This window comes from Oryzias melastigma, linkage group LG22, assembly GCF_002922805.2.
Source record: "Oryzias melastigma strain HK-1 linkage group LG22, ASM292280v2, whole genome shotgun sequence".
Taxonomy (NCBI): domain Eukaryota; kingdom Metazoa; phylum Chordata; class Actinopteri; order Beloniformes; family Adrianichthyidae; genus Oryzias; species Oryzias melastigma.
Window position 1 is genome coordinate 24195877 of NC_050533.1, and position 10654 is coordinate 24206530.

Consider the following 10654-nt stretch of genomic DNA (forward strand, 5'->3'; position numbering starts at 1 on the left):
AGAGGAAATCTCTGAGAGTGTCGGCTGTCTTTAGTCATTTCAGTTCTTTTTGTGTTGCAAACACATTCATTCACACTTTCTTAAATCTACACATATTTATAGTCGTGTCTGTTGTAGAGTGTACAAGAAAAACAGTCAAGAGCAGGAGCGGGCTTCTGATTATCTTCATGCTCTCTTTAAGTTTTGGAGAATTCCATCCATCTAAAAATCTCATGGATTATTACAGATGAGGATTATTAGCTCCTGAAAATTTGTAATTTGATCTGATTTAACCTGCAGATTTGTTCATAATCCACCCTCTGCAATAAATTCCTGTCAAAGTTTGAGGAGCTTCTCTGCTTTGATACGTTGTGCTAAAAGTGTTTAGTCACAATACTTGATGTTAAATTGATTCATAAATTGTTTCCACACTTGAAAGTGTGTGATGAAGAGAGCTGCTGCCTGAGGAAGAGTTGCATGACGAAGAAAGTCTGCTGACTGTTTTGCTTCACACAAAGCCTGGTCTGTCTCATCTGTTCTGCGTGAACTTTATCGGCAGCAGATACTTTAAGGAGGGACGGCATCACTGAGGTGCTTCTGCTTCAGAAGTGTGTCAGACTGTAGCAGGAGCATCATGGAGGATTGTGTTGTGGATGCAGATGTGGACGTTCGGGACCCAGACGAGAAGTCCATCATGACGTACGTGGCTCAGTTCCTGCAGTACTCCAGGGATTTTCCAGCCATGGAGGAGGAATCTCAGGTCAGTATGGAGCCCGGCAGAACTTTCACTCCTGGTATTTATGTAGATCAGGGGTCTGCAGCCTTCAACAGTAAAAGATCCGTTTTGGCTCATTTTCTATTGATCAAAACCTAGAAGGAGCTGCATAGTCTTACTTTAGCCTTTAAGAAATTTGGATTCCAATTTCAACAGAAAAACTGACAGTATTTATTTTATGAATGTCCTGCCAAACTGTATAAGGTAATAGGTGCAGACAAGATGCACATTACTGCATGTTTCAACTGCACCTCAGGCTAAATGTAGTTTTTGTAATAAGAGATATTTGTTGTTTCTGGGGTATTTTAAGAGGTAATTATAAAAATAGTTATGATTTAAGTAGGAATATTTTTTTGACGGTTTCAAATTATCTTGATCCTTGTTTATCTTTATTTTCCTGCAGCGATCAGACACGGTTATGAGCAACAGGAAAGTGGTGCTACGTCAGAAAATAACGCAACAGTTTTTAGTTTTACTTTATTGTAAGACACATTGAAATGATCACACCTTAGCTCTGTTTTTAGTGATCTTGTGAACATGGAAATTAGGGCAGCCACAAACGATTAATTTAATAGTCGACTAGTCGCCGATTATTAGTCGACTTATTGTGTCATGTGCAAACTAGATGTAAAGCACACATTTTACCATCATTAGCTTTAAACTAACTAAAAACCAGATATATGACATTACCTGTGATAATTCTAGTGTGAATGATGTAAGATGAATTTGGCTGCTGAAGATGCTAATGCTGACAGCTAAAAAAGATTAAAGTAAATAGCTGAAATCACTGAAACTGATAGCTTAAAACGCAGAAGCTGATAGCCAGCTAAAATATTAGTAAAATGCCAAATTAGTCAAAACAACTAAAGAAAAGTCTAAATTAGGCAAAACAGCTAGCATGGAGCTGAAATATTACCTAAACTCCAAAATAGCCTCAAAAACCAAAAAAAAAAGCCTAAATTTCCAAAACATTTCAGAATGCAACTGAAATATTAGCTAATCTCTAAAATAACCTAAAAAAACCTCAATAAATGCCAAAATAGTCCAAAACGCTAGCATGATGCCTTTACAACTTTACTGCACTCTGACTCCATATAATATGAAGTAACGACTAATCGATTAGTCGATTAATCGTGGCAGCCTTAATGGAAATGTAAGCATGTTAAACTGGTCAGAAAGATCTTCTGCTCCACGTGTCATCCCTGTCATGGAAAGCTAGTGTTAGCATTAGCACAAAATAGAAGAAGAAAATCTGAATTACCTTCACAATCAAACGAGCAGCATTCAAGGAAGTTCCTGTAACCTTCTGGGTTATCAGAGAGAAATAATCCACGACTCGTTTAATATCATCCTGGTGAAGCAGCTGTAGAGCATTCTGCAGGCAGGAAAACAAATACAACCAGGTAGGACACTTAGAAAATAAATGTACTAATTGGTTAGGTTACCTTTCATTATTTATGTAAAATTGCTTTAAACAGCGTTCAGCTGTCAGTTTTACCGTTCTAAACGATAGACATCATATGTAACCGGAAGTCACTCTGCACTCTCACAGTTTTGTGTTTGTTTTCTGGACAGCACCAGTGCTGCCCTCTTCAGTCGGTCGGTCTTGCTTTTCTCTTTCTCTGCTGTGTAAACACATGCACAGATCTGGATGGACTCACCATATCCACCTTTCATCTAAACTTGATAACATTTTTCCTCTTTGCTTCTGCTGTTCTTCCTCTTTCCTCCATGTCCTCCCATCCCGATGCAGACACAATTCCTGACTCCTCCTAAGTGTCCTTCTCCTGTCAGCCTTCCTGTTCACTACACTCCTGCTGTTTCTGCTTCACCTCTTCGAAAGGTAAAACAGCCTCCTTCTGCCTCTGTTTTAGATTTCCCCAGACTTCCAGGAAATGAGAAAAATATCACCTAATACAAAATGTATCAATAAAAAGCAAATTATGGTAAATAAAAAACTACTCATGCATCACAAGTTCATTTGAATTCAGCAAATTTCTAAATTAACTAATTAACCTCATGTTTGAGCTGTTCAAACTCACTTTTCACTTTAAAAAATAGATCCAAAGATGATCAGAGTGAGACTAAAACTTTTCTTTCTGTTTCACATCAGGCCACACCTGACCGTAAGGCGCAGGAGGTGACGTGCTGGCTGGGTCAGGCCTACGATGAACTGCTGGAGGGGTGGGACTCCACGGAGGGGGAGAGCTACTCTGAGAGATATCATGTATGTTGCTCTGAATGCCAATCCTGAAACTTATGGCTTCTGGTTGAACTTTTCTGTGTTGTTCACAAACCTGTTAACCCTTTAAAACCTGGGGCGTCGCCGGTGACACTTAAACACAAAATCTTTAACATGCTGTTACTTTTCAACCGCTTTTCTTCTTCAGAATCTGCTGAAGGAAATTCTGCTTGATCGTGTTACAGTAACTCAGAGATCATAACCACTGGAGCTCTGGTGTTAAAGGGTTAAACTGTCAACAGGACTGACCAGGTCTCAGATCAAGGAGAAAACTGAACTCTGTTTAAACCGCATGTGTCAAAGACAAGTCTGGCCCTCCAGATCATTTGATTTTACTGTTATTAATGGTCCGATGTTATCTTGAGCTTTTTTCTAACTTGTATAATTTTGACAAAATATATTTTTATGGAGAGTAAAATACTGAAAGTTATTTAAGGTTTAAGTTGATTTATTCTGGAATAATATTCCTGCCTTTTTATTATTCATAATTATGTTAAAAAGTTACTGTTTTAAAGTTTACAAAATTGGCGTTCTGTTAGCTTTTTGGATTATTTTGGAATTTACAAAGATTTTTAAGCTATTTTGGAATTTAGCTAATATTTCAGCTATATCCTAGCTGTTTTTGCTAATTTAGGCTTTTTAGAAATGTTTAGGCTGTTTAGGGTAATAATTACACGCTAGCTCATTTTCAGATTTTTAGGCTATTTTGAAGCTAATTCAATAAATGTTTATCCTGCGACCTAAGCTGTGTTTTGGATTTTGGCCCCCTGTGCGATTGAGTTTGACACCCTTGGTCCAATCAAATAGTACCTTAATTTCTGGTAACCTCACGATGACTTTTCTGATCTTCCTCAGGTGTTTCAGACCTTTCTGGTCTCCTTCAATGAACAGCGACGGCCCATCATGCCTTTATTGACTGCAATGAGAAGATCTGGTACGCTGAGTGAGGAGCAGCGGGCTCTGAGGGAGGCGTGGGACGCTCTCAGTGAAAAGGTTCTGCCCTTTTTACACTACAGAAGTGCAAAAACATTAATATAAAAGAGTTAGTGGTGATACTTTATGAACAAGGGAGCAAAAATCTGATTAAAGAATTCTTAAAAGAGTTCTAAAAGTTGGAGGATCTTTCAGTCTCTTAAACTTTAAAACAACAGGTGGATATGGCAGAAAATGTGCGAACCTGTATGGAGGATGAAGGTGGTCCATACTAAATATCAAGGTTGTAGATGCTAGCTTGTAGCGCAGTACCTATTTTCTGGCTGTGCTGGCTTAGGTAAGCGCCTTGAACCCGTCCTTGTCCCGTGATACTTCATGATGGCGCCGTGTGACGTTGGTGAAAGAAAGTGACCAGCATACCCCGCGCTGCAGGCGATCTGCGCTGCGCTGCGTCTGCTTTGGTCATCTCAAACACGCTTATTGACTAAACATTGAAACTGGCCGCCTCTCCTGCGTGATTCACGTTCGGTGTGAATGCATCTTAAGAGTGTCTGTTGGGCACCAAAATGTGGTTCCAAGTGGGAACCGTTATGATTCACGCGGTTCTACCAAAACCAAAAGAAGCTGCTGCGAATGGTGCCGCATTTCAGTGCTTAGTTTAGGGTCTATTTGTCTTAGGACATGTCAACCACTACTACTCCGTTCAGTACTTTGAAGTTGTAGACAATCCTTTTTACTTTCCTGCAATACTGGGTGGGCGACGAAAGAGGGGCGGGCTGCCGGTTTGTAGCTCGTAGTTTGGGGAGCTTTGATTTAAAAAACGACGACACACAAAACATCAATTTTTGACACGGAGGTCTTAACCACGCTACAATATGTGACTCGGGAATCAAAATGAGTTGATCTTGGAAGATGAAGACATTATTTTTTATTACTAAAGTACTGAAGTTGGGACCCATTAGGAACTGAAACCAAAGAACCGCTTCAGAACTGAATAAAACCCAATCGGTCCCCAACCCTAAGCATTACCAGTAAGTCATAAGTGCATGTAACGTATATTATCTTTGCAAATATTTCACAATCCATGACAATAGTATCTTACATTTTTATGTCCCTTAAGGTGGCTGCAGCCTCAAGGGAACTGCAAGACACATCTTAAGATGCAGCCTATCTATGACCCTCTAGGGACCAAAAACTTCCTGTTCTGGACAGAGGAGCTGGAGTCTCTTTTCATGCACAGACCTTGAGTTCATGCCATGTCTTCCTTCTCTCTGAATGTCCATCAAGCTGCGAGACTATAGAATGGAGTTGGACATGAGTCTTCCTGCTCCTCTGGACATGGTGGGCAGCTGGCTGTTGAGGACCGAGGCAGCACTGGTGGAGGAGCAAGGCGAGCCTCAGGACCACGGCCGTGCAGCGGATGACGCTCGGGAGAAACAGGAGCTGCTCAGAGTAAGCTCTCAAACACACATCAAACAGACTCTGAGAACCCATCCTCTGATCTCTAAAGATGAACTCTGTCCTGTCATGTTAATGGAAGGGCTTTCTGTCCAATCCTGCAGGTGTGCCTGGAGGAGATGCCCCAGCAGATGAAGACCTTCCAGTCCTTCAAGAACATGGATGAGTATGGGAACATGATGGTTCCCTCTGAAAAGATGGACGAGTTGAAGAGAAGGTGAGTTTACATCAGACATAAGCAGAAGAGACACGGCGGTCCAGCTGGATCCATCCTTGATGTTCTTAAGACTGCAGAATGTGTGGAAAGAACTTACCACATCATGTCCCCGTGGAGTTTGACCTCTGAGGTTATGCTCTTTGTGATGCTTTCCAGGTTCACCAGTGTCAGAGTGACTGCTAAGTACCATGGGATAAAGCTGGAGTACCGGGAGCACCGCCACACGGTTTTGGATCTGCTGGGGCAGATCAGGACGAAACTCCACATCTGGAAGAAACCTTTCATCTCTTCGGAGGCCGTCAGGGTGCTGATGCAAGAATGGCATGTGAGTCATGCTGACTGGAATTCTGCGGATGCAAACCATCATGTTGCTAAGATGAAAAAGGATCATAGAATCGACTGTTCATGGAACTGATGGAGGTTGACTCTGTGCTGCGAAAGCTTCAGATTAGATTGAGTAGAAGAATGTTGTGAAAGGGTTCATATAATGTTGATGTCATTCATAAGTTACAGTTCTTTAGATTGAACTTTTTCAGATGGATGAAGGTCAGTGCTCTTCTTACTGTATTTTTTTGCCTTCACACAACACAACTTGCTTGTCATCAAATGCAACGGCAAATACACGTTAAAACTGTAACTTTTTAAAATAATTATGGACTAGATATATAGCATTACCTGTGATAATGCTAGTGTGAATACTGGAAGCTGAACTTGGCTACTGAAGATGTTAGTGGTGATTGCTGAAGATGCTGAAATTGATAGCTAAAAAAGCTGAAGCTGAAAACAAAAAAAAAGAAAACTTAGGTTAACAAAAACAGCTAGCATGTGACTGGAAAAAAACTCAAACTTCAAAATATCCTAAAAAATTGTAAAAAAGCCAAAGTTAACCAAAACAACTAGCATGTAGCCAAATTATTAGCTACTCCAAAATAGCTGAAAAATAAATTGAAACGCCTAAACTAGCCAAAACATCTAGCATGTAAAGATTAACCTAAGTTCAAAACAGAGAAAAAAACAGAAAAAAAGCCCAAATTAGTCAAAACAGCTAGCATAAAGCTGAAATATTAGCATAACTCCAAAATTGCTTAAAAAAACTTAGTAAATGCAAAAATATTCCAAAAAGCTAGCAGAATGTCAATTTTAAAACTTTAAAACCGTAACTTTATAACATAAATATGAATAACAGAAAAGCAGGAATATTATTCCAGAATAAATCAACTTAAACCTTAAATAACTTTTAATATTTTACTCTCCATAAAAATATATTTTGTCAAAATTATGCAAGTTAGAAATAAGCGCAAGATAACATCTGGTCATTAATAACAATAAAATCAAATGATCTGGAGGGCCGATCCGGCCCCCCGGCCTTGACTTTGACCCGTGCTCTAACCTGAAACTTCTTTTAATCAACACAGGAAATAATAAACGTCCAGGAGATACCCTCTCTGCTGGAAAGCGCTCTCCAGAAGCTAAAGCAGATTTCTGAAAAATACTCCAACAAATCTGCTCTTGGTAAGTCAGCTCTTCCAGACCTGGACTGTGAATCCAGGCATTGGTCTTGATGCATGTCGGTCTCTGCCTCCAGCCTCAGATTACCATCAGGTCAGTCAGCAGGTCAAGCAGCTGGAGGAGGAAACGGCTGCAGTTTTGAGGGAAGTGCCAGCTGTCCGGAGCAGCATGGGCCAGGTGCTGTCAGCCTGGGACTCGTACGACGACTCTCTCAGCTCCTTTCAGGCTTGGCTTGAACAGAACTCTGTGACGCGAAGCTGCAACAGCAGACCTTTGGTATGAATGACACCAGAACAAACCTTCTGAGTTCACAGTGCAAAACCAATCACAAATATGTGAAGTAGTCATATCTATTAACTTCTTGGGATTGGTGTTTTTATCTGTTTAAGGCGACGGCAGACTCTATCGCTGAGTGGACTGTGCAACACTCTCGGCTGAATGAGTTGGGTAGCTTCCTGATGGGATCAACGGACCCTCAGAGCAGCAGAAACCGGGCAGAGGAGCTGAGAAAACTCAATCTTCAGTGGGCAGAGTTCCTCAAGACAGAGCCTTCTGTGAGTAAACGTGTACAGTTTGGTCAGCTGCTTCTGTTTCCCTCATTTTAGATCTGGCTCAATCCAGAGAAGAATCAAGCTTTGTGTCATTGTGCATTTTCTGTGCTGACATCTCCTATGGTTCACATCTAGACAGGAAACTCAATCGAGACCTTTCTTTTGACTTCATCGTGGCCCCAGGTCATTATGGGATAAATGTGAAAGTCGAGTCATGCTGCTGATGTTCCTGCAGGTTGCAGAACATTTGTGTTGGAGGACAAAGATTTTGTAAATGTTGTGCAGCTATTAGGATTGGGCAGTATTTACATTTGAATACATTTAATATTCCTCCACATTTTAGCTCGGTATACGGTATTACCTCGACTAACTAAGAACTTTGTAAGCACAACTTCAGTGGTATTACCCAACTGCTGGATTATATTTTTATGGAGAGTAAATATTGTAAACTATTTAAGGTTTAAATTGATTTATTCTGAAATAATATTCCTGCCTTTTAATTATTCATAATTATGTTAAAAAGTTACAGTTTTAAAAAGTGGCCATTCTGCAGCTTTTTGGACTATTTTGGCATTTACTAAGATTTTTTTTAGCCTATTTTGGAGTTTAGCTAATATTGTAGCTACATGCTAGCTGTTTTGTCTAAATTAGGCTTCACTTTCTAGGTATTTTAGGCTGTTTTGTCTGATTTAAACTTTTTCTCAGTTTTTAGCCTATTTTGAAGTTTAGCCATTTTTTTCAGCTACATGCTAGCTGTTTTAGCTAACCTGTTTTTTCAGTTTTTTTGGCCCTTTTGGCATTAAGCTAATATTTTAGCTGCTATCAGGTTCAGTGTTTTTAGTTATTAACTTCAGTATTTTCAGCTTCAGCGTTTTTAGCTATCAATTTCAGCATCTTCAGTGGCCAAATTCAGCTTACAGCATTCACACTAGTATTATCGAAGGAAACGCTATATATCTAGTTCATAATTATGTTTCAAATTTATGTTTTAAAGTTTTAAAAATGTAGTTTTAGAGTGTTCAATGAATGTTTATCCTGTTCGGCCCACGACCTCAGGTGTGTTTGGATTTTGATTGAGTTTGACACCCCTGGTATACTGTATTACTGTAATACCGCACCAGCCTAGTAGCTACAGCGTCAAGGCTGCTTTTTGTCAAGTTTTCATCAGGATTGAATCAGCTTTTACTTTGACTCTGGGGTCATCTGTAGCTCCACAGTAAACGGTTGTGTTCGTCTGCTGGTTATCCTGAGCTTTCAGGCCTGTCGTGTCAGATCAGAATGTCTGACCAATTGGCTTTAGAACTGGAATAGCTTAGATTTGGGTGAAGTGTTTGTCAGATCTATCACTCAGGTGGGAACAGGAGTAGGGTTGTGGGGAAAGCAAGGAAAGACTTTTGGTCCTTTGCTCATTTCTGTATAGGAGAAGCTGTAGTGAGTTGTTAATAATGGTTTAATAGAAGTATTTTTGTTGAGAAGTAGCTCTCAGCAGGACCATTGTTATTTCCAACCAACTGGTACCAAAGACATTCTGTTTCCTTAGATTGTGCGTCTTTTCCAGGAAGGTGTCACTGAAACCGCTGTAGATCAAATGAATGCACAGAACCTGCAAGCTCTGATCCGAGAAGCGACTCTGATTCTGAAAAAGCCTCTGGAGGTGAAGGCAGGTCCTTTACGCACCTACAGGAAAAGACTGCAGGTTGGCTCTCTCCTTCACAGAGATTTATTTTTGTCATAAAATTTGTCTCTTGAAATAAACTTCTTTATTTCCTTTTTTTAGTTCATAATAAGGAAGATAAAAGATGTTGATTTGGAGCTTTTGAGTCCGTCCCCAGAGTTCCCGTCTGAGCCACTGCAAAAAGTGAAGCTTGCAACGCCGGAAGTACGACAAATTCTTCATGATCTAGCAACAGTATTACACATTTTGATAAATAGTTATTGACAAACCCTGTTGTTTTTTTTTTTTGTTATGGAAAATCAAATGTATGTGTGTGTTGTGAACAGATAGTTAAGACCCTCCTGGAGGCAGAGCAGGTGTGTGTGGAGCTGCAGCTTTGTGTGTCTGGGCTGGACAGCAGGCTGGCTGAGCTCCTGCACTGGGAAAGTGAAGCCAGGGAGCTTCATGGGGTCCTGAAGGCTTCTGATCGACACATGAAGCAGCAAGGCCAGGACCCGAGAGCAAGGGTACAGGAACCCCAACGAGAGGGGGTCTCTGACCCCTCAAAGGCTGCTTTGAATGCTCATTTGATGATCATTTCAAATCCATTTGCCTCTAAATTTGTTCCTACTGTGTTTTTCAGGCCACTATTTCACGGGGTTTGCAACTGGAGGGGCAGGTGGTCACAGAAGAGCAGGACCTTCAGGTTTTAGTGATGACGAGCCAGAAGAACTCCCCCATTCAGTACATCCATGCCACCACTCTCCATGACAGAGTGCAGGCTGCTGTTGCTCAGTCACAGGTAGGGTTAAATCGCTGACTAATCGGTTGTTAAAATAAGCGACAACTAATTTAATGGTCGTTACTTTATCGTATATAGAGTCAGAGTGTAGTAAAGTTGAACAAAGTTGTGAACGTTCAGCACCAAAAAAATTCCTTTTTTTATATTTGAGTCAGTGAGACCAAAACTTTGTCTTTGGTGAAAAATAATTTGTTTCAGATAGTAACCTCATTGGAGAGATCATGAATATGCTTTCCATCAAACTAATTTTGACAGGTGACCTTTGACCCTATATACAGGGGTGTCAAACTCGATCAAAATCCAAAACACCTCAGGTCCCGGGCCGAACAGAACAAACATTTATTGAACACTCCAAAACTACATTTTTAAATCTTTAAAACCATAACTTTTTAAACATAATTATGATCTAGATATATAGCATTACCTGTGATAATGCTAGTGTGAATGCCAGTAGCGGTTTTAGGCACGGGCAATACGGGCAGCTGCTCGGGGCGCCGATTCAAAGGGGGCGGCATCTCAGCGCTGGGAGGAAAA

The 10654-nt window shown here is 40.5% G+C and overlaps 1 protein-coding gene across 2 annotated transcripts in view; it reads left to right on the forward strand.

The window, feature by feature from the left end:
- syne2b (spectrin repeat containing, nuclear envelope 2b) overlaps positions 1-10654 on the forward strand; it is a 183159-nt gene that overhangs the window by 33694 nt on the left and 138811 nt on the right. Inside the window, exons 9-22 of one of the 2 annotated variants that reach the window (XM_024267764.2) lie at positions 639-739; positions 2508-2597; positions 2868-2981; positions 3852-3989; positions 5217-5381; positions 5492-5604; positions 5761-5929; positions 7020-7116; positions 7190-7389; positions 7503-7667; positions 9223-9360; positions 9442-9543; positions 9666-9845; positions 9962-10120. In XM_024267764.2, coding sequence (XP_024123532.2) covers positions 639-739; positions 2508-2597; positions 2868-2981; positions 3852-3989; positions 5217-5381; positions 5492-5604; positions 5761-5929; positions 7020-7116; positions 7190-7389; positions 7503-7667; positions 9223-9360; positions 9442-9543; positions 9666-9845; positions 9962-10120 — 1931 coding nt within the window. The remainder of the gene's footprint in view (positions 1-638; positions 740-2507; positions 2598-2867; positions 2982-3851; positions 3990-5216; positions 5382-5491; positions 5605-5760; positions 5930-7019; positions 7117-7189; positions 7390-7502; positions 7668-9222; positions 9361-9441; positions 9544-9665; positions 9846-9961; positions 10121-10654) is intronic. The other variant, XM_024266355.2, reaches the window with a different exon arrangement.